Source organism: Neovison vison, chromosome 2 (genome assembly GCF_020171115.1).
Source record: "Neovison vison isolate M4711 chromosome 2, ASM_NN_V1, whole genome shotgun sequence".
In the NCBI taxonomy this organism is placed as follows: Eukaryota; Metazoa; Chordata; class Mammalia; order Carnivora; family Mustelidae; genus Neogale; species Neogale vison.
The window spans coordinates 200,553,344-200,576,814 of record NC_058092.1 but is presented as its reverse complement, the minus strand read 5'-3'; the positions used below and the strand labels follow the sequence as shown (position 1 = coordinate 200,576,814).

General features: G+C 45.3%; 1 protein-coding gene across 1 annotated transcript; it reads right to left on the bottom strand.

The window, feature by feature from the left end:
- Positions 1–12,473: 12,473 nt before the first annotated feature.
- Positions 12,474–22,574, bottom strand: C2H10orf53 (chromosome 2 C10orf53 homolog). The gene is made up of 3 exons (XM_044236612.1): positions 22,478–22,574; positions 13,220–13,339; positions 12,474–12,538 (listed from the first exon to the last, which is right to left on the bottom strand). Exons 1-3 carry the CDS (start codon positions 22,572–22,574, stop codon positions 12,474–12,476), a joined length of 282 nt encoding a protein of 93 aa, XP_044092547.1.
- Between the last annotated feature and the right edge of the window lie 897 nt (positions 22,575–23,471).

The window sequence follows — 23,471 nt, the reverse complement described above, 5'->3', positions numbered from 1 at the left end:
AACAGAGCTATTAACTGGAGGAAGGGGGCAGGGAGGCAGCAGAAGTGAAAAGCCACTATTCCCCACACAGGGGAGAGCCAAGTCTCCTCGGCCCCACAGTTCCAGAGATTTTCCAGACACCTAGAACCTAGGGAGACAGTTTTCTCCAGCTGATCCCCAAAAGGAGATGCTAAGAAATTGTCAGCAACCAGTCCTGTGTCCTAATAAGCACTTTTTGCCAAGGCAAGTTTTTTTTTTTTAAATTTCTACAGAAAACCACTGAGCTACTATTAGATGCCTTGGAAACATTTTTCAGAACAAGGGAAAATAGACGTCTCTCCTTCTGAGAAGGCACACACGATTTAAATGCCAGGGGGCTGCCTGGCTTTGGTGCCACTCCGGGGCTTGCTTCAGAAAATACAACAATCAACAAGTAGTTTGGATATTTTTCCACTGTGAATTGTGGTATTTAGCTCTTTTAGCTCATTTAATACAGTTCCCCAGTGATGCTGAATTCCTAATGAGTATTTAAATGACTGGAACATTTTAAAGACAAGAATCAGTCAAGCCTTGGAGCCTGATCACCAGCTGCTCTGAATCTCTCCTTTGGTGTTACTTAGGCTCTCGCTTAATTTTGGTGAACTTTGAAGTGTGTTGCACAAACCTGGTTAATTTCACATGGGCCCTTTCACTAGGTTAGTGTTGTCAACCACTGTTGTGGAAGTCGACTCCCAGGAGGCCTGTTTGGGGAAAAATACAGCAATAGCATGAGGTCCATTCCAGCAACGAGGGGGTGGAGGTGGATTGTTTAGGCTCGGGGTCCTATGGGTGAGCTCTCTGCACCCAGGCGGGGCCACCTCTCGCCTGTGTAAGAGAGCCCTCACCTCTGCTGGGACTCGGTCTTCCCACCCAGTAAGAGACAATACTTACTGTGTAGGGCTGTAAAGGAGCTCACTTTTTTGCCTTTTCTTCTTTATATTGTTTACTAACAAAATAGCAAGTGCTCATTGTAAAAAATTCAAACAACATAGAAGTATATAAGGTAAAAGGGAAACTTTCCCTCCTATTTACGTTTCTCAGGGAAACCTGGTGAAAGGTCCTGACGTACTTGTCCTTGTGCAAGTGTGTGTATGCACATTGTGCACACATGGCACAATTGTCCACATGAGTTCACACGAGTCCATACGATATGCACATCTTTGCAAGACGAGCCTTATAGGTAGATGTATACAGTGTCTTGTTCTTTTTAAAAATTATTCAAATAGTTTGGAGGAAAGAGACAATTGACCTTTTTCTGGCAACAGTTTTATGGATGTATGAGTTGGAGTTGGGGGGGAAGGAGGAGGAGGATGTGCCAGGCCAGAGGGGACAGAGAAGAGCCTTGGGAGTGCAGACATGTGATGAAGACACGTATGACACGTGTCATACAATTCACTCATTTAAGGTGTATAATTCAATGGTTTTCAGTTTGTTCATTGACCTGGATAGCCATTATCACAATTGATTACAGAATATTTTCATTATGTCAAAGAAACTCCATACAATATCCCACCCTGCTGCCCTCTGCGGCCACTACTGTACTTTCTATCTCTCTAGTTGCTTTCTGGGACAGTTCATAGGAATGGAATCATATGTGATGTGGTTGTTTATAATTGACGTTCTTCACGTAGCATAAGGTTTTCAAAGTTTATCTACATCTTAGTGTGTAACAGCACTTCATTCCTTTTTATGGCTGAACAATATTGCATTGTCTGGACACACCACGTCTTGTTTATCTGTTTATAAGCTGATGGATATTTGGATTCTTTCTAACTTTTGGTTATGATACATAAATATGCTACGAACATTCATGTACAACTTTTTGTGCTGTAAAATACAAAAAACATATGTTTTCATTTCTCCATCCCAGGACCCCAGGATCATGACCCGAGCCCAAGGCAGACACTTAACTGACTGAGCCACCCAGGCGCCCCTTGACTTTTTGATAATAGCTGTCCTAATGGAAGTGAATGATATCTCACTGTGGTTTTGATTTGCATTTCCTTGATTACTAACGATGAGTATCTTTCCATGTGCTGTCAGCCATTTGTGTATCTTCTTTGAAGAACTGTCTACTCAAATTCTCTGCCCATTTAAAAATTGGTTTGTCTTTTTGTTATTGAGTTATAAGAATTCTTTATGTATTCTAGATACAAATCCTTTAACAGGTTTATGATTTAAAAAAAATGTTCTCCTAGTCTGTAGACTGTCTTTTTACTTTCTTGATGGTATCCTTTGAAAGAAAAAAGTTTTTAATTTTGATGAAGTCCAATTTATTTATTTTTTTCTTTAGCTGCTTGTGCTTTTGGTATCATATCTAAGAAACCATTGCCATATGCAGGTCATAAAGATTCACCCCTATGTTTACTTCTAGGAGTTTTATGATTTCAGCTCTCACATACAGGTCTTTCATCCATTTTGAGGTAATTTTTGTATATGGTATGAGGTTAGGATCAAATCTCATTCTTTTGCGTGTGGCTATCCAGTTGTCCAAGCACTATTTCTTAAGGGAATGAACTTTTGGGTCTTTCTCCATATCCTGAATTCTCTCTTTAGGGCCTTTCAGTTGATTTGTTTTCTTCCGGTTAATTCTTGTTTTTCATGTCTCCCATGACCCTCTGCTGTGCTAGGCTCTGGCTTCTCTGTTAATCCAAACCTAAATGCTTTATTTTTTAAAAGGCAATTTTTGAAAAAATTTCTATTTTTGAGTAGGTAATATCATATATACAAATTTAAATTTAAATACAAATTTAATAGGTAAAAAGGCTGTGTGATGAAAAGGTCTCCCTTTCACTGCTGTCCTTCTGCTACCCCAGGCCTCCCAATCTAGACGTAGCTACCTCCTGCTTCTTGGTGTTCTATGCACATGTTTATGTACGTGTGTGTATATATACGTTTATACATAGGTTCTTTCTCTTTTTTCACAAATTGTAGCATAGTATATATACTTTTCTGAGTCATACGTTCCATGATTTTTTTACTTAAACAATGTATGTTGGCAATCCTTCCATTACAGTATTCCAAAGATCTGTCTTCTTCTAGGACACACAGGACTCCATTCTATGAATGAAGTGTGTGGTTTATCGAATCTGTCCCTTGTGAGTGGACATGTTGTTATGATAAGCCATCCTGTAAAGAATTTTCGTACATGTAGAAATTCATATGTGTGAATGTGTATCTTTTGGATCAGAAGAATCTAATAAGTGAGGTTAGATATCTTTTCCCATGCTTAAGGACCCTATGTATTTCCTTTTCTGTGAATTGTCTCTCTGTGTCCTTTGCCTTTTCTCTATTGGGTTTCTTTCTTTCTTTCTTTTTTTTAAGATTTTATTTATTTATTTGACAGAGAGAGAGAGACCACAAGTGGGCAGAGAGGCAGGCAGTGAGAGAGTGGGGGAAGCAGGTGCCCTGCTGAGCAGAGAGCCCGATGCAGGGCTTGATCCCAGGACCCTGAGATCATGACCTGGGCCGAAGGCAGAGGCTCAACCCACTGAGCCACCCAGGCGCCCTTCTCTGTTGGGTTTCTGGTCTTTTTTCTCATTGATTTGTGGAAGCTCTGTTTAAACTGAAGATACAAGTTGAAAATACTTCTCACTACCTGTATTTTAACTTCAGTGTTGTTTGCATTTTTTTAAAAACCACAAAATTGTTTTTGTTCTTATGGAGTTGAATTTATCTTTTGTGTGCTTCTCTGTCTTTGGGTTTTGAGTCACACTTAAAAAGGCCTTCTTGATTACAAGCTTAAAAAAATATTACAAGTTTGTGATTTTATTTACTACATTTAAATAATGGATCTGCCTGGAATTTATTCTAGATAAAGCTGAATAGGAAACCAGATTTTGTCCAGATGGCCACCCAGTTGTCTACAACAATTCTAGAAGAAACACTCTTTTTCTCCACTGATTGGAAAAGCCCTTTCTCATACCCTACATTCCTCTGTTTGTCCATTTCAGATTTCTATTCTATTTTTCACTACTGATTTTTTAATATTTCAATATAAACTTTATAATCAGTTCTTGTTTCTAAAAAGGCCTGTTGGCATTTTAATTTAATTTAACATGACATTTATAGATTACTTTAGGGAGAGTTGATGTTTTATGATGAGTCTGCCAGTAGCCTCTAGTAGGAGGTAGGAGATACGAGGAGAGAGCTTTTGAACTTCCTAGAAATATTCCCAGAACTATGACACTCAGCTTATCACAAGACCTGTCATGATGAGCCTCCCAGGATGACTGAGTCGCCTTTAATGCATCTAGCAGACATCCTGTGTGCGTGTGGCTTTGTGCCCACGTGTGGCTGAGGCCTTACATTAGTTATTCTGTCTTTTTAATAATAAGATGTTCTAGAGCATGCTACTGCTTGGCTGAACATCCCTATTTCCCTGTTCCTTTTGCAGCAAGGTTTGGCCATGTGAATGAAGGATCCTGTGAAGCTTCTGAGAATTCTTCTTAAAAGGAAGGGGAGGGGCACCTGGATGGCTCGGTCGGTGTAGTCTGTAAGCGAGTCTGCCTTCAGCTCAAGTCATGATCCTAGGGTCCTGAGATGGAGCCCCGTGTGGTTGGGCTCCCTGCTCAGGCAGGGGAAAACCCCTCTTCTTGGCCCCTTCTCTTTCTGGCTGCCTGCTGCATGACCTGGTAGCTACAGGAGGCTTGATGTTAAGATGTTGGGATGATGAAGTCGATGGAGTTCGGGTCTCTGGAGGGGCAACCACAGCTTGGACTGCTGTATTAGTCAGGCTTCTCCAGAGACACAGGACCAAGAGGAGATATATATGCATTTGTGTATTTATATACACACACACACACACACACACAATTATATTTTTATAATATTTGTGTATAGGGACGTGTGTGTGTGTATATATATATATATGTAGTGTATGTATGCTCATGATCTATATATATATTAGAGAGGGGGGGAAATGTATTATTATTATTTTTTAAAGATTTTTATGACACACAGAAAGAGACAGCAAGAGAGGGAACACAAGCAGGGGAATTGGGAGAAGGAGAAGCAGGCTCCCTGCTGAGCAGAGAGCCTGAGTCAGGGCTCAATCCCAGGACCTCCTAAGTTGAAGGCGGACGCTTAATGACTGAGCCACCCAGGTGCCCCCTCAGAAAAATGTGTTCTAGGGGATTGGCTCCCAGGTTTAGGGAGGCCGAGAAGTCCCACGGTCTGCTCTCTGCAAACTGAAGACCTGGGAAAGCTGGTGGTGTAGTTCCGTCTAGTGCGGAGGCCTGAGAACCAGGAGAACCAGAGCAGTGAGTTCTAACTGAATTGCCGCCCAAGACTGATGTCCCAGGTCAAAGAATTAAGGGGGCGAGGGGTGCATTCTCCTTCACCCTGCCTTCTGTTCTAGTCAGGCCTTCAGAGATGGGATGAGGCCCACGTACATGGGGGCAGTCAGCAGATTCCAGTGTTAATCTCAACCAGAAACACCCTCACAGACACCCTCGAAATAACATTTAAGCAAATATCGGGGGACCCTGTATCCCGCCAAGTTGACTCCTAACATTAACCACCACTTCTTCTGGCTTCTCACTGGTTTCAACCACTGTTACTTTGGGTTTTTCTTCGATGTGTTGCCGAGCTTGATTCCACTCATCAGGAGCTCACCGGCAAGAAGAGAGTCTGGACGGAGGAGCTCCTCCCGCAGAGGTGTGGGGAAAGCAGCAAGCCTCCTCAGCAGAGAGCACCTCACGGCAGGAGCCACTGGTGAGGCTGTACCCAGTGCCTCAGGCCAGACAGGGGAGAGGCCAGGGAAGGCTTCGAGCAGGGTTGGTTGGGTAAGTGGGACCTGAAGGTTAGGCAACGACATTTTTTCAGCCAGAGTACACAGCCTGAGCACTTCAGGAGGAGAAAAAAGCATGAAAACAGCAGGAACAAAAAAGGCGTGGTGTATGTTCGAGAACTGTGAGAAATGTAGGTAACCAGGTTGGGCGTGTATGGGCTAAGGTCTAGGTCCGTGGTAGGACTTAAAAGGTGTGAGAAACCATATGAATTTGGGGTGCAACTTGGAATAAATAATGATTGTAGTTCAGAAATATAATTTTAGGTTTAAAATGAAAGTTAATGGAGAAAGAGGCACTTTGTACAAGATTTCCAGCTGGAGTTCTCCCCACCTAGTCTTCCCCATATAGGACATGTCATGTCAATGACAGAGCTTCACCTGACCGCAGGCTCCTCCCCCCATAGGAGGGTCAGGGTACCACCTTGTCTCCACAGAAGGTGTCTGCAGTTTGAACAAGGCCGAAATCTGACCCAGCCTTAGTCAGCCCTCCTCCTCTGTCCTCAGAGGGGCTGCTGTCTGCTGCCCTGAGCTGGAGTCTGCCGCTTCTGCCAAGGGAGGGGCACCTGGATTGATTTTTATCCAAGATAAAAGAGCCACTAATAGAAGTGTGTGTCTTTAATAAACAGATATACATAGAGAAGGGCAAGTCATTTTTATTTTTAATTTCTTTTTGTATGCATAACCCAAATGCTGCCCGACTCTTCTTGGTTCCTGGGTACAACTGAACTGTTAGCAATAAAAGGCCAAGTTTGCTCAGAAGTGTCTTCCTGTGTGGCTAAGGACAAGCGCCCTTCAATGTGCCCCCTTCTCTGGACAGGAGTGATGGGAGGATGCACCCCAATGGTCTCCCACACTGCTCTTTTTTCCATAGGGAGTCACCTCCAGCATGTTCCAAGGCCACTGCCTTCCAAGGCCTCTGCTGCTGCTATACACACCTTGGGGGATATGCCCTTCCCTCTTTAAGCCTCCCTGCAGCCCAAGAGTAGACACAGACTGAGAAGAAGAATCGATTCCTCTCCACACATCACAGCGCAGATGTCAAGAGCTCGCTGGAGGCTCTGGGATCATTGGTCACATTCATGGAGTACCAGCCACAGCAAGCTTCCCAGTTTAACCCCCAACCTGCCTTCGTGCTCCAGAGGCTAGCTTCTCTCACACCCCAGGAGGATTCCCAAGTCTCTTTGGAATCTGAGAGGCTCAGAGGGAGGAAACATTCCATCTCACCTGTCTTCCTATCCCTGCATGGCATGACTGAAGGAGGGCAACTCCATTCTCTTCAAGGGGGAACCCTCCTCTCCCTGTAGGGATGTGGTCTTTCCCTAACACCCCAGTCCCACATTTCTCAGAGAGCAGTTGGCTTTTGTGCCCTGGAATCAATAGACTAATGTGTTAAAATGCAGACTCCTGGGGCCCATCCCAGACTCATTAAATCAGAGCATAGGAGAACATCAGAGAATACAAACATCAGAGCACTCCTTTAAGCAGTCAGAAGGTTTTGGTCCTAAATATTATATATTGTGGGCTTGAGTAATACAGCTGGACCTAATACTCTCATGGGAAGCAATGGTTGGGACTTACCATTCCCCTTAGGCTTCTGGGTCTCCACTCTTGTCCTCTTCTGAACAGCCACTCAAACAGGAACCCATACTTTCAAAAAGGCCCATCCATAATCATGCAGGCCTCTAGAGTCTAATACCTACCTCACTTAGAGAAGGAGCATTTCCCAACAGGAAATGTGATGTGGAGGAAGCAGCACTGCCTACAGCTGGGTCCCCTTGTGCCCAATCACAGAGAACAATAAGGCTTTTTAGGAGCTCAGCTTGTCAAATGTCTTCATTTCAGAGATCAGCAAACAGAGTCTTTGCTTTTCATTTGCATAATCAAATAGCAGGGTCAAGCTGTTTCACTGGGACTGGAGGGCCGTGGGCCTCTTGTGAAGGGTGACCTCATCCCTTATGGGGAAAATGACAGCCAGACTGAAGGTATAAACTGGTGGGGTTTCAGGCAACCAGGAACCGGTGATTATCCTGCAAATGGACCTGATGTGGTAGTCTCAGTTTTGCTTACTGCTTTTTGGTTGGCACTGTGTTTTTCAAAAAATCAAGCCCGTGCTTTAAAACCAAAAGTTTCAAATAAAAATCAAGATTTCCGGGGCACCTGGGTGGCTCAGTGGGTTAAGCCTCTGTCTTCAGCTAAGGTAATGATCTCAGGTCCTGGGAATAAGCCCCGCATCAGGCTCTCTGCTCAGTGGGGACCCTGCCTCCCCCCCTCTCTCTGCCTGCCTCTCTGCCTACTTCTGATCTCTGTCTGTCAAATAAATAAAATCTTTAAAAAAAAAAATCTAGATTTCCACTCCTGGTAAACTTGGAACATTGATCCCAAGGGGCCTGCCTGTCCTGCACAGCGTGGGCACCTCTGGCCCTTCCAGCCCTCACCCCCCACAGCATCCCTCTCACCTCCACAGCCTGAGGTCGCCATGCTGCCATTAGCCCTCTTGTTTCTTTTTACCTTCTTAGAGCCACTCAGCCTGTGCTGTCCCGACTGTGGCCTCCGCGGGCTGGGGAGTGACCTGTGGCCCCCACGAAGGAGAATTCAGGACTCTCTTCCTTTTAGGACATCAGCTCCCCGCCAGGACTGAAGTGTATAACCAAATAACCATAGATCGACTCTTTTCCTTGAAATGTTCAGACGATTTGGGAAGGACATTTCTCTAGGCTTTATGCGAGCCACCTGGGCCAGTGTTTGCTTGCCTTTCACCTGGATTTGGTCACCCGTGTATTTCTCCCGGAAGCATGTTCCCCATAGGGTGTCCACACGTCCCCCGAGATATTCTCCCCCAAAGCACGGGGGATTTGTGCATCAAACCTTAGTATTCCTTCGGGGTAGGTGTCTGTGGGAGGACACTTTGCTAACGAGTTGTGCAGGGTCCTATGGGTGCCCCTCTCCCCCATACTCACTGCTCAAATGTCCTGGCAGCTCACCTTGGGAACTGATTTTTCACACAGTTTTCGATATGTACTTGTCCCGTATGGTTTGTCAAGGTTTTAAGGGTGAAACCATCAAGAGAGCAAGGATAGCCAGCCAGGTCCCCAGGCAGCAAGGCCAGGGAGGCTCCTACAAACTTCATTCTTTTTGCATTTTAAAACTAGAAGAAACAAGCTTAGAGAGTCTGAATTTCACTTCAAATAGCTAATGAGTTAGAGGGTATGTTTCTAATTTTATTAGAAGATAGGAAAGATGACCCCTCTAAAGAGACACTTTCTTTCTACATTCTCATGCCACACAATGAAATTGATCCGGCATCTTAATAAACTTAAAATATGAGCTAATTAAGTGACATTTTAAAAGCATTAAAAGGCACCTGGATGTCTAGCTTGTTGAAGCACAGAGGGCTTTTGCCTTCAATCAGGAGCAGGCCATGTTTCCTGTTTCTTTGCAAGGAGACAGATGTTCAAGAAGACATAAGACAGAGGATGATGAAGAAGCATTTGGGCACATTTCTTTGACTGAAAAATGATTACATTTCCAAAGAGAAAGCTCTGCTTAATCAATGACAGAAAAGTGCTAGGTTATATGGACAGATGACCTCTACATCAAATTCTTGATTTTTAAAAAAAATTCTATTTATTTATTTGAGAGAGAGAGAGATCACAAGTAGGCAGAGAGGAAGGCAGAGAGAGAGAAGGGGAAGCAGGCTCCCCGCTGAGCAGAGAGTCCGATGCAGGGCTCGATCCCAGGACCCCAAGACCATGACCCGAACCGAAGGCTGAGGCCCAACCCACTGAGCCACCCAGGTGCCCCTCAAATTCTTGATTTTTTATTTATTTGAGAGGGAGAGAGGAAGAGAAGGGGCTGGAAGGAGGAGCAGAGGGAGAGAGAGAAGCACACTCCCCACTGAGCAGGGAGCCTGACCCGGGGCCCCTGAGATCAAGACCTAAGCTGAAGGCAGACACTTAACCAATTGAGCCACCCAGGTGCCTGATTTTATTTTAAATGTTTATTTGAAAAGCATCCTCGGGGCTCCCAGGTGGCTCAGTGGGTTAAAGCCTTTGCCTTCAGCTCAGGTCATGATCCCAGTGTCCTGGGATTGAGCCTTGCATCCAGCTCTCTGCTCAGCGGGGAGCCTGCTTCCCCCACAACCCCCCGCCCCCTGCCTGCCTCTCTGCCTACTTGTGATATCTCTCTCTCTCTCTCTCAAATAAAATTTTTAAAAAATCTTTAAAAAAAAGAAGGAAAAGAAAAGCACCCTTAAGCCCAACACATACACACTCAACACAAAGTAGAAATTCCATCACTGAAAACATCTACAGTATGGAAGAAATGGAAGTCCTGCTGCCATCTCCAACCGCCCCCGCTCCCCCCCCAGGCCGACTACCCAGAGGTAACTCTGTGACTTTTTCTGGTAATGCTGATTCATACCTCATTTAACTCGTTGAAACTGGAGCACAGCATCCTGGGCACAGGCATTTCCCAGAAACTTTGTGCACTCGAGTTTATCTTACTATTGTGTACAATCTTGCCTTACCTGCCCTTCTGCTCTGGTCAGGGAGGGAAGGAGAGCAGGTTGGGGGGTGCAGCTTTGAGGGCACAAAGATGGGCTGGGTTGGGGCGTGTCAGGGGAGGGCAAGGCCGCTGCCTGGTGGAGCTCTTGCTCAACATAGGGGCTGCAGAGCCCGAGAAGGGGCCATAGTCCTTGGAGCTGAAGTTACTGCATCGAATGCAGATGGGAAAGCTTGCAATTTTATTTCTTAGCAGAAAAAGTTATGGCAATGAAAGTAGGAATCATTGTTCAAGGAGGAAGAATTTCCTGATTCATGATAGAGTGCTTAGACAACGGACACCTGGGTGGCTTAGTTGGTTAAGCACCTGCCTTCAGCTCAGGTCATGATCCCAGAGTCCTGGGATCGAATCCCGCATTGGGCTCCCTGCTCTGCGGAAGCCTGCTTCTCCCCCTGCTGCTCCCCCTGTTTGTGCTCTCTCTCTCTCTGTGACAAATAAATAAAATCTTAAAAAAAAAAGAAGAATAATGCTTGGATAAGTGTTTTAATCACACAGGAAGGGGGTCAACACAAAATATTAAGTTAAAAAAATACATAATTGGTTACATACAATGTGATCCGAAATTAGTGAAATCAATTTCTCTATACATCTATCTCTTAATAATCAGCCATAAATAAAAGAAACCCAAATTGAAATATGACAAAACATTATCAAATTTTTATTTTATCCTCACCTATCTTTTTTCATTTTACTATAATGGAAATGTATTTCTCATGGAGTAAAATGTTCCTATGAAAGCAGAATGCTACGTCTATAATAACTTAAACTGGTCGTTGAGAAAGAGGGACTACATTGAAGGTAACTGGCACCAGACACCAGAAAGAAAGTTTTTTAGCCTCAGGTTCTCAGTGAGGATGATTAAATATTTCCAGAGTCCTAAGTGATGGTAATCTCTGAATGAAACCTGGTAAGCGAAGCTCGGGCTGAAAATGAAACTTACATCCCCCATCTCCTCACATGCGAGAGAGAACTTGCCCAAGTGGTTTCATCACCTCCCAGATGCTTTTGAAGTTCTGGGTTGCAGGGGCTTGAGGCCACTGGGAGGGATGGAAAGCAGGGCTCCCCGGGTGCCGGGAAGCCACAGGGAGCCCGGTAGCTGCCTGGTGGGGGAGGGGGGTTGGGTTGTGTTCTGAGCCAGCCGATGGCCTGTGGAAGCCTGAAAGCTCTTCTCTTTCACCAGGGTGTCCCGAGTCTTCTGTGAAGGAGCCCTCTTTCTCCTAGTTCTCCTCCAAGGTGTGATGCTTTTTTACCATGACCTCACATTTAATGTCATCAGATCAATATCTGCATTTCTCTATAGCTGCAAACGTGGGCTATAGTTGGGTGTCTGCGACCTGAAAGTACAAAGAAAATCCTGTAGGCATGGCTGGTTTCTACACTGCCTGTAACTAAAATCCTTCCTTAACTCTGCAGGGCTGTGTTTTTCCCCAGACGGAAAAGGAGCCACATGACCCTTCTGCCCTGTGCTCTTCTGGGCTCTCTCCAGAGCTGCTCGTTGGACTGGCGAATGCAAAAGAAGCCAGATAATTTTCTTGTTCTAAAGAATAACTGATGATTTGACTTCAGGTACTCATATATGAACGTTTAAAATAGGATTGCCTTGGGGCCAAGAAATCAGCCTGCAGAAATGGCTGGGTTTCCAAATACCGACATTACTTTCGGTTCAGATTTTCAGGAGCCCCAGTTCTCCCTCCCTGCTCCCGTTTCCGCCCAATCTTTAATTTCACCTGTTCCTAGCTCTTTACTCACTATAGAATGGAATCTTAGATGCTTCTGGCAAACTCTGTGTTATTAGGATGGGATGGCGTTTTGTTATTAGGCTGCATTTTATTATTTCCTTCAGCTCAATGTGGACCCGATTGATATTGGAGGGCTCTCCCTGTGGGTTGAGACTGAAAGATGCTGCAAATGATGTTTTATTATTTTTGTGGGCCCTGCTTCCTTGCAACCAGGTGAGGGACCCTGTGTGGGGCAGGCTGAAGGACAGGCTGGCCTTACCTGGGATTTCGAGAGCCTTCAAAGGCTCAGGCTGCTTTTTTGCTGCACAGAAGGGCCAGAGGTAGCTGCTGTTCTCTTGACTTCAGAGCCCGTTCGGACGAGGAGATCAGTAGGCATTTAGGACGGCTATCCTGGCCTCTTCACACAGAGGGTCTAGTTTGCCATCACCTCCTGGGGAAATAGATGTAATTTTCTCTTGGCCAGTTTTCTATACGATGTCATGTCATAGAAGACAACGGCTTCCACTAGAGGTCATGTCTCAAAGTACACAGGCACATCAATTGTTAACTAGCCTTTAACAGAGTATGAGTGGATTGCACAAGCTTTTATTTCTGAGCAGAGTGTAGGATCGTGATGCTAGTCTGCCCGGCGGGAAGCTCTCCAGGGCCAAGAGGTCCCTAGAACCTCACTAATAACGCCATGCACGGCTGGCGTACGGACTCTCATTTTCTTAGCAAGCCTGGGTAGAAGAGTCAAATGGAACAGAAACTGTTTTGGAGGCAAATCATAATAAAACACACATAGTTAAAACGTGAAAAGAAAAAGAAAACCCCAAAACCTCTTATCCCTAAATTCCCATTTGAAATCTAGGGCTAACATTTCATTTTTCATTCGGTCCCTCCTATGTTTCCAGGATTCTGGGAAGAAGCCCAGGGCATAGAGCACTTATCTCTGTATCCTTTAGGATGTGCTCATACACGTAACACAGAATACAGCGTTTTGAGTAAGAATTTAGGACGCAGAAAAAAAACCAACTTGAATCTGGGTATAACCACTGGCCACTTGCACTTGAAATCAAGCATGCTTCCGGGAAGGCAAAGTACTGGCTGGGAGCAGTGCTGAAGGACCTACCGAACTCCAAGTCTTGGATGTTACAGTGGAAGACAATTTCTTCGTTCACCATGAGTTCCACCACATTCCAGTCTTCTATCTTCTCTAGGATGACCTTGTGTCCATCTCTGGTCAACACAGCTGCAAAAGATGGAGAGGGGTGTGAGTGACATGGGGACAAGCTCTAGATTAACCTGATATGCAGCTGTCCTCATGGATGGCAGCAGCTGGCTTGTTCTCCAGCTGTTCCTGGCTTAACTCAGCTGTGCTGGTGGGTACCCAGCTGGTGCTGGCCCAGGTGTGCCCTCACCTTTGCTGGGAAGTGCAGCCAGGGACCTGAGCAGTTCAGGGGTCGGTCGGTCACAATTTGCCCCAGACACATAGGGTGCATGAAGATATGAGATGTCTCTAGGAAAGGTTTTTAAATGTTTCTTATAGAGATGATACTCAATGTTGGAAGCATTGTTGGAAGAAGCAGGACCCACTTCTTATCCTGCGGGTGGAAATATAAACTGGTCACCTTTCTGGAGGAAATATGGCAGTACACGTCAAAAGCCTCAAAAGCCTCAAGAAAATGTAGAATGACAGAATGAATTAAACTCTGGCCTGGGAAATTGCACTTATAGGAAAGCTTCCTCAGGAAAAAACCAAGAAATACAGGCAGACTTTTGTAGCAAGATGTTCCTTTCTGCAGCGTTACAACAGAAAATACTTTGAATAACCTATTGTCCTAATCGGAAGAGGATGGTCAAGCAGGTCCTTATGATGAGATTTTATTCAAACACTTCAAAAGATGTTTATGAATTTTTTAAATAGCAAGAAAAATATTTCTGACATAGGTAAACAATCAGGATATATATATATATATGTAGGTATATACACACACACATACATATATAGTATCTATGAAAATGTATATTCAATACTAATTAAATATGTATATGTAATAGGAAAAGAAATATAGTGGTATATATCTTTGGTAATAGTATGTGAAACCTCTTTCTCTTTATACTTTCAGAATTTTCCAGATTTTCTTTAATAATAAGAAACAAAATGCCCTTTTTATTTTTTAAGTTAATGAGCTATATTTTGGAAGCCGCTTCTGGTTATCACTTCCCTAGAGATCAGCTGTGGAACAGTTTTAGGTCTTGCCTCCATTGTGGAAATCCAAGAATATATGCATTTAGGAGAAATGATGTGCATTGACCGTCACAGAGCTCGGTTTTCTCTAACACGTCTCTCCTCAGTTTTCTTAATAATATGTTCATCCCGTAACCTTGGTGGTAGAGTCAGTGGGCTAAGCCGCCATCTATAGTGGTCTTCATATGTTGGTGAGGATTTTGGTTAGGATGAGAAGAGGAATCAGAGGAAGATTCTTTTTTTTTTTTTTTAAAGTCTTAGAATCTCAATCCGTCTTACATGCAGAAAAGCAGACAGTTACGTCAGTTAATTGCATTTAATTACAGAGACAATTGCTGTTTCCAAATGTTGGCATGTCCACTTCTTCATCTTTCAATCAGTTCAAGAACATCCAACCCCGACTGTGAACATTTTAATTGCGTGATTTTAATTTCACTTCTGGAAAGGAACTTCAGAGAGTAACTCAGTGAGGATCTCCATTAACAAGATCGCTCTCCTCAGGCCCCCAAGTGGTGGCCCTAATTGACCCGGCATCAGCTAACGCCTCTTTCTACAGAACACCAGCATCTTTTTCTCTGGCATATTTATGTTATTGTATCCTATTTCAGTGTCCTGTCTTAAATGTCTTTGGAGGAAGGCACTCTGCTTGGACCAATGACTTGTTTAAATGAAGTGGTCCGTGCAGTTTGGGATGGCCATTAGATCTGGGGATCAGACATTCTTCCAGCAGCACCCCATCAGGAGTGGGGACGTGTAGCCCTAGAGGAAAAAGCTGCAAGGGAGTAGGTCGGAGGCAATTTGGCTTCCAGGACCTTGGCTTTGCATTGTCAGAAAATGCTCTTGGGAAATGGACTTCAACTTGATGGGAAGAAATCAGGAACATCAGCTTCTCCACTCCTACCCGATCTCTGGAGACAAGGTGTTGCCTCTATCCTACTTACACACAACACCCACTCCCTAAGGCGTGGGGGTTCTGGAGAGGAGGAGGCACGGGTTCTGTGGGGAGCTGCCCTCTGTGACTGCAGTAGAGTGTGGAGGGGCTCTGCAGAAGGAGCCCCCAAGAAGGTGTGCACCCGGCAGCCCGCCATGGTGCTTTACTTTCCCACAGGGCAGGGCCCCATCTGACTGAGTCTCATGGAGATTCTGGGTTTGGGGTTTGCTTTATGAGAATAGCAGGACTCTTTCATGACAGAGTGTCTCCTAAGAGACAGGATTGGATGCAACAAATGACCTACCCTGTGCAAATCAGTGGTGCCAAATAATGGCACCTGAGCCATGAAGCCCAACAGGAAGAAATCTTCTGAATATATCGCCCTTCACATCACCTTCTATATGGTTCACAAAGCGTGGGCTCTCCGGGCCTTTAAGGGCACAGGTCTCCCTCACTGTAAAATACCCATCTTTGCGAATGGGGAATATTTTTTTTTTTAGATTTTATTCATTTATCAGAGAGAGAGAGGGGGAGAGAGCGAGCACAGGCAGACAGAATGGCAGGCAGAGGCAGAGGGGGAAGCAGGCTCCCCGCTGAGCAAGGAGCCCGATGTGGGACTCGATCCCAGGACCCTGGGACCATGACCTGAGCTGAAGGCAGCTGCTTAACCAACTGAGCCACCCAGTTGGCTCCCCACCTCCCAAGCCCACCAGGTGCCCAGTGTTAGAACAGCTTGTTAAATAAACAAGCTCGGCGTAATGGTGCTGGGTACCTCCAATGACTCTTTAGGGCACTGAGCGACCTAAGTCTGCTTCTTATGAAAGCGATGAACCACCTCGGATTCCACATCATACATTCACTCTCAAGATGCCGGCCCCTTCTCATCCGTCCATGATGGGCTGAGCCCAGCTGCAGGGTGGTCAGCGCAGGCTTAAGGGATCAAACTTGGAGAAGCACCAGAATCCCCGCAGCTCACCCAAATGCCACCTCGCTACATGGAGGCCCCATTTTTTCCTACGAGCTGCTATGGGGTTGTCTATTCAAAGAAAGGTCAGATAAATATACTCCATGCAACAAAGTCTTTCCAAAGGCAGTGGCTAAACTCCAGCATAAATCAACCAGAAGCTGTAAGGCCACCCGCAGAACGCCTGCCTCTTTGAAGTGGCACCTCATTCTTCAAGGGGGATCTGGGTAAACTGAAGGGACACGGAAAAGCCTCCCTTTTCTCCACGCTGGCGGAATTGTGCACCATCTGGGAGTGACTGAAACACAGCTAGTTAGGAAGTCACAGCGAACAGACAGGCATCTCCCCCTCCTCCGCTCAGCACAGTTGCAAGGCTGATGACCATTACGGTGTGCAGCTTGTGTGCAGCTAGGGATACGAGAATGGCACAGAGAGCGTCTTAGCTGAATAAGGGCAGATCCTAGCTTTCTGGGTCGGTTTCAATTCCTTTTCCTTCCTTTCAGCAGGTCGTTTGGCAGACCTCATTTGGGACAATGGACAAGGAGCAACGATGGCCGGGGAATTACTTCGGACTTGTTAAACATTAGATAGCTTAATTTCATCAATATTGAGGCCACAGTAGAGACACTTTTGCTGAGCGATTAGAATTTGTGGGTAATAGGGAATGAACAAAAATGTTCAGATTTCTTAAGGCAGGAAAGTGAGTGTAGGAAAGGTCAGGCATATTTCCAAAGCCAGCAGGGCTTCCGGACATGCTAAAGGGCTATGATTTTCCAAGAAGTGTACAGAATTCAGATGCAGATTTTACAGAGGAGGACCTGTGCTTGGTCTGATGTTAGTATTGACTCTAAAGTGGTGGAGGGAGAGGGGGATGGGGGAGTGGGGAGCAGACCCTTCCTGTTTTGCTTCTGTTAGCACCCTGGCTTTTGTCGCCAGCCCTCAGGAAATGTTGGCTGCTGGCATTATACGAATTATCATTCAGAATACACAAACTAACTTTAAAAATCAACCACCTGCGGGTAGCTTGCAATGTTCTTCTCCTTTAACCATAAAAATTCTCCCCTTGATCTTCTTGAGATATTCCTTCTCCTCCCCTGCTGTGGGAAGAGCTGTTTGTGCACTTGGCTTCCTCATCTCTCCCTGCTTTCCTGCCTCCTGCAGATGGAGGCTTCAGTCCATCTTCTCTTGACCCTGTGCTCTCAGAGGTGGGGAACCATCAACACACTCTGGGACGCACTCAGTTCTCCCCGCCCCTCTTAGCAGATGGCCGGTCTCACTTATCTCCTTACTTACTTCTTTAAAATACATTTTTGGGGCACCTGGGTGGTTCCACTGGTAAAGCATCTGCTTTCAGCTCAGGTCATGATCTTGGGGTCCTGGGATGAAGCCCCGCATGGGGCTCCCTCCTCAGCAAAGGGTTTGCTTCTCCCTCGGCCACCCGCCCACCTCGTGCTAGTTCTCTCTCTCTTGCAAAAATAAAGAACATCTTTAAATAAATAAATAAATAAAATGCTTTTGCTGGTTAAAAAAAATAATAACCCAAACTATTTTAAACTCTAAAATTTTGTCAGCTTATAAATGTAATGCAGGCCCATAATGTTTTAAAAACCTTGAAATTATGGGACAAAACTGCTAAATTACCCATATTCGTCTCTCTCCCCACTCTGACACTTTCAGTAGAAATGGGATCACAGTGTGGGTGGAATTCAGGAACACACGTTATTCCTTCACTGCTGTGTCGTGGTTATCCAGCCCTATCGATATACACGGATCGGCTGCACCGCATTTCATGGGATGGATAGACTGCAGTCTCAAGCCAGTCCTTTGGCCGGTTGTTCTCAAATCTTCACTATCAGCAAGAACACTGCAGAAAACATTCCTGGGCACACCTCTGTGTACATGTACGTGTGTATATATATATGTAAAAGTGTATAATGTATGTACATATATATATATGTAAATATAAATATATATTTACGTATATATATATGTACATACATATATATACACATACACATACATATATATATATATATGGGACTGAGCAATAGAAGAGCTGGGTTCTACAGTACATGGTTAAGTTTTAAGACACAATCAAGTTGCCCTCTAATTTCTTTGCCATTTTACCTTCTTGTCGCAAGTCCGTGAGAACACTTTATTCTATGTCCTTCATCAACCATGAATTCATCTTTTTCTAGAAATGACTCCTACTTTACAGTTTGTTGCTCCTTAGCCATTTTCTTCTTGAAATCCTCACCTCACTGGCCTCCTTTGCCTCTGGGTTCTCTCCTACCTCTGCACCACTTGAGGGGCCACTGCCAAGGTCCTGCTGCCCGCCAGTTCTGTCTTTCCTTGTTTTCTCCCCAAGTTTCACTTCCTGTGGGTCCAGTGTTCAGTTCCATTCAGGTTTTTTTTTTTAAGATTTTATTTATTTATTTGACAGAGAGCGAGATCATAATTTGTCTATTTTTATGGCAGAGAGGCAGACGGGGAGTGGGGTGGAAGCAGGCTCCCTGCTGAGCAGAGAGCCCGATGTGGGGCTCAATCCCAGGACCTTGAGATCATAACCTGAGCAGAAGGCAGAGGCCTAACCCACTGAGCCATCCAGGCGCCCCTCCATTCAGGTTTATTTTACCTCATGTTTATCAACCCCTAACATGTACCCGTCACAGGGGCGCCTGAGTGGCTCAGTCAGTTGAGTGTTTGACTCTTGGTTTCAGCTCAGGTTATGATCTCAGGGGTGTGGGATCGACCTCTACATCAGGCTCCCTGCTCAGTGGGGAGCTTGTTTCTCCCTCTCCCTCTGCAGCTCCCCCAACCAACCCCGCTTGCGCTCTCTTGCTCTCTCTGTCAAATAAATAAAATCTTAAAAAAAAAAAAATGAACTCTTGCCATTTGCAATGACACGGCTGGAACAAGAGGGTGTTACACTAAGCAAATAAGTCAGAAAAGACAAACACCGTATGATTTCACTCATACGTGGAATTTAAAAAAACAAAACAGATAAACATAGGGGAAGGAAAGGATAAAATAGGGAAGGATAAAATAAGATAAAAACAGGAAGGCAGGGATGCCTGGGTGGCTCAGTGGATTAAGCTGCTACCTTCTTCTCAGGTCATGATCCCAGGGTCCTGGGATCGAGTCCCACATCGGGCTCCTTGCTCAGCAGGGAGCCTGCTTCTCTCTCCGCCTCTGCCTGCCTCTCTGCCTGCTTGTGTCTCTCTCTTCCTCTCTGACAAATAAATAAATAAATAAAATCTTAAAAAAAAAAGAAAAAAAACCAGGAAGGCAAACCATTAGACTCTTAACTGTAGGAAACAAACAGGGTTGCTGGAGGGGAGGGGTGTAGAGGGATGGGGTAACTGGGTGACGGGCATTAAGGCAGGCACGTGATGTGACAAGCACTGGGTGTTATACACAACTGATGAATCACTGACTTCTACGTCTGAAAATAGTAATACACTATATGTTAACTAAATTTAATTTAAATATTTAAAAGAAAGAAAGAAAAAAAAAAGAAAGATGCCTATGAACTTTTGGCCTGAGTAACTGAAAGAAGGGAGCTGTGTGCATTGAAATGTAGAGAATGCAGGAGGGACTGGGGTGGTCTGGGTATGAAGAGGCCAGTTTAGAGACTTTGCACATGTCAGTCTGAGATGACTACAGACCATCCCAATGACAATGAGAGGGCCTGATTGGAGAGATAAGTTTGGGAGCCATTAACAGAGAGATGTTATTTACAGTCACAACTACTGAGGCACCTGCGGGACTCATTTGGCCGAGCCTTTGGCTTGGGTTGTGATCCCAGGTCTTGGGATGGAGCCCCGTGTCAGGGTCCCTGCGTGGCAGAGCCTGCTCTCCTTCTCCCACTCCTCCTTGTGCGCCCTCTCTCTCTCTCTCTCTCTCTCTCTCTCTCTGTCAAATAAATAAATAAATAAATAAACGAACAAATAAAATCTTAAAAAAAAAAAAAGCCACAACTACTTCTGGCTCAAGTCATCTTTAGTAGTTAAATAGTCTTTTTTATCTTTCCCCTGAACCTCAGAACTTAATTTCTAATCTCTTAATTTTTCTTAATAATTGTCTTCTCTCATTTCCTCTCCCTAAATCTCTTCTTTCAGGAATTGGCCTCTTAAGGCACATCCTTAATCTCATCATTCTTCACTCAGGAAATGTTGCTGCTCCTGTGATCCAGGGTAAAACAGGCCTGCCTCTCTCGTTGTGTAACATCCTCTAGCTGGACCCAGTGGCTTGCTGCTCCTCCCCAGCATGTCCCAAGCTGTGCCCTCCTCCCCGTCCTAGTAATCCGCCTGCTCTGGAGTAATAAGAACTAATGCTTGTTGAGCATTTATTATGTGCAGGAATGGTATTCACGACTGTGTGCATTTTCCCATTGGAATCTCACATTAGTCAGGTAGTGATCAGCTCCCATTTTATCAGTGGGTAAACTGAGGCTCAGAAAGGTAAAATAACTTATCTTGACTTTGGTCACACAGCTACTAAATGGTGGAGACAAATTCAAAATGAGATTGGTTGGACTTCAGAGTCCTTGTGCTTAATCTCTGCTCTATCAGCAGTGCCAAGAATGCAGGTAGGAGACAAGTGACCAGAAGTGACCAGTCAAGTCAATGGGATTTGTGTGCCAACTATACGGGAAGCCCCCCCAGCATCAATACTTGTAAATTGTACATTATAACAAGTGCTTATGTATGCATTCCCCTTTAATATAATTCTTGGTATGTAATTGATCTAGTTGAACTCTATACAGTCATGCTGATTATGGCAGCAGCAAGAAATGTAATTAAAAAGGATCTGTAGACACTAGCAAAATGGCAGAGTAGGCACTCCAAACGCCCATTCCTCCACAGAGAAGTTAACAAACCACCAGAAACTGTGAGAACCCACTTTGTCAGAACTTTAGAAAATAGTCAAAGTTGGCGAAAGAGTAAAGGCTGAGTCAAGACAAAGGCAACTTGAAAGTGGTAAGAAAGCTTTGTGGCCTCTTAACTTGCCCTTGTCCCCACCTCCTCCCCAGCAGCCCCTGTCCCCTGTGTGGGTCCGGGTTCCTGTGTCTAAAGGGAGCAGAGCACATCTTGTTTGCAAATTCCTGTGTTTGTCTCTGCCGCCTGTCTGGGGTCTACTTCAGGGACAGGCAAGCCCTTGTCTCTGTTTCACCTAATGCAGAACTTGGAGTGGAAAAGGCATGGGCAACGCGCGGGCAAATGAAAAATGCGGGGCTGTCCAGGCAAAAGGCTGTCGAGACAGACAAGGATCCTCTTGAAGCCTGAGAGAGAAAGTTGGCGAGGAGGTTTTGTTGGGACATTATAGAGGATTTTAAAGCACTGAAGGCTCAGTCCTGGACTATTTTCTCATTCTGTATGTTGTCCCCAAGTCCATGACTCAGACCTTAAAGTGACCGTCCTAATCCAAGCTACTCTCATCTCTCCCTGGACCACCCCAAAGCCTCTTGACTTGTCTCTGCTTCCATTCTTGGCCCCCTCTGATCTGTTCTCCTCAGGGCAGCCACAGTTTCAACCCCCGCCTGCAACTTTCACACAGATCTGCGCCTGTCGGCCTCTCCAGCTTCATCCCCTCAACAGTTCAACAAACGCATCATTTGTCCATGCTGCCAGCCTCTGCAGCTCCTCTGTACGGCACTCTTTTTCTTTTTAACTGGTTAATTGCTCCTTACTCTTTAAAGCTCAACTCAAGTAGAGTTTAGTGAATAAACTTTTCCAGATCCCCCCCTCCCCTCCAATTATGACCAGTGGTGGGTCCCGCTATGCTTATGTTCCTCTGTTGGAGGCCGGGGCTCAACGGTCAACTAGCAGTCAACCATGGGAAAGGCACTTTAAGGACATCTATCTTGTTCACCAGTGTGACGCCGGTACCTGGAAGAGTGTCCAGCACACACCAGGTGCTCAGAAAAGTTTTGTCACGTGATTGAATGCTGAAGGCATAGCCTCTCCACCATTTTCCAGCCATCTGACCTTGGCCAAGTCAATTAACGTTCCTGATCTTCAGTTTCCCAATGTGTAAAGCAGGGTATATAATCCCTCCTATCCAAATAACTTGTGTGAACTGCCTGGTCCCCAGTGCGAAGACTTTTCCAGAGGTATGGCGCTTGGTCTGGGTCTGAGGAAGGGAGGAGGAATAGGCAGAGGGCACAGCCTGCACGGGTGTTCAGAGGCCGGGGTGGACCTGGGCACATGCAGTTGGGTGGCCTCTGGCTCTCGCTGCCCACCTTGTAGGCCCTCTAGACGGAAGGTGCGGTACTCCACAGATAGGCCGACTGCACTGTACGGCCCATAGCGAATGATGACTACCGCGTCCTTCGGCATGGCAGCCCGCTGGCTCCCGCTGAAACGCAACACTCACTGCTAGGCAACTGCTGGGCGGACTCTTGGGAGCGGGTGTGGCCACGCGGGAGGGTGGGCGGGGCCAGCGCGGGTAGGGGCGGGACCTGAGGATCCTTGCCCCCAGGCCTGTGCCGGGTACCTGTGTGTGGCTGCCGGGATGAGCACTGTCCCTTTCTGGGTATCTACACCACCGCCTCCGGGGTGCGAGAGAGTTGTGGTGTAACTTGCTTTCTCTTACCTGACTGCCAGGTAAACGGGGGACTTCTGCCCCGTGTGGCAAGTGTTAATGATAAATACCGACAGTAGCCAACATTTATAGCCAGTTCCAGAACGTATGTGTCAGGTCACGTGCTAGGCACGTTCCGTATATTATCTTATTTAATCATTTTACCAGCCTTATGAAGTAGGTTGTGTTTTGTACTTTGTATTTACAAAGCTGAGGCTCAGAAGAGGCCAAGTAACCTTCCCAGGCAAGCCAGGGGTGTCGGAGGGACAGGAAACTCTTGTAAGGTGCCTGTCTATAGGTTTCTTTTTGTTTATCTTGCCTAGGATTTTTTGAGATTCTTGAAACTGAATTTAAGTCCTTCACCTGTTTTTGGAAAAATGGGAGTCCTTATCTCTTCTCATATTGCTTCTGGTTCCATTTTCTCACTTTTCAGGGACATCAGTTAAATACATATACATATATATATATATATATATATTTTTTTTTAAGATTTTATTTATTATTTGACAGATAGATCATAAGGGAAGCAGACCTCCGGCTGAGCAGAGAGCCCGATGTGGCATTGGATCCTAGGACCCTGGGATCATGACCTGAGCCGAAGGCAGAGGCTTTAACCCACTGAGCCACCCAGACGCCCCTAGCTAAATATATTT

Coding starts and splice junctions, on each gene's coding strand:
- C2H10orf53 (XM_044236612.1), bottom strand. CDS start 22,574: ATGCCGAAGGACGCGGTAGTCATCATTCGCTATGGGCCGTACAGTGCA. Junction 13,340..22,477: donor CCGTCTAGAGGGCCTACAAG/GTGGGCAGCGAG, acceptor CATCTTTTGCAG/CTGTGTTGACCAGAGATGGA. Junction 12,539..13,219: donor CATCCAAGACTTGGAGTTCG/GTAGGTCCTTCA, acceptor CTATTTCCCCAG/GAGGTGATGGCAAACTAGAC.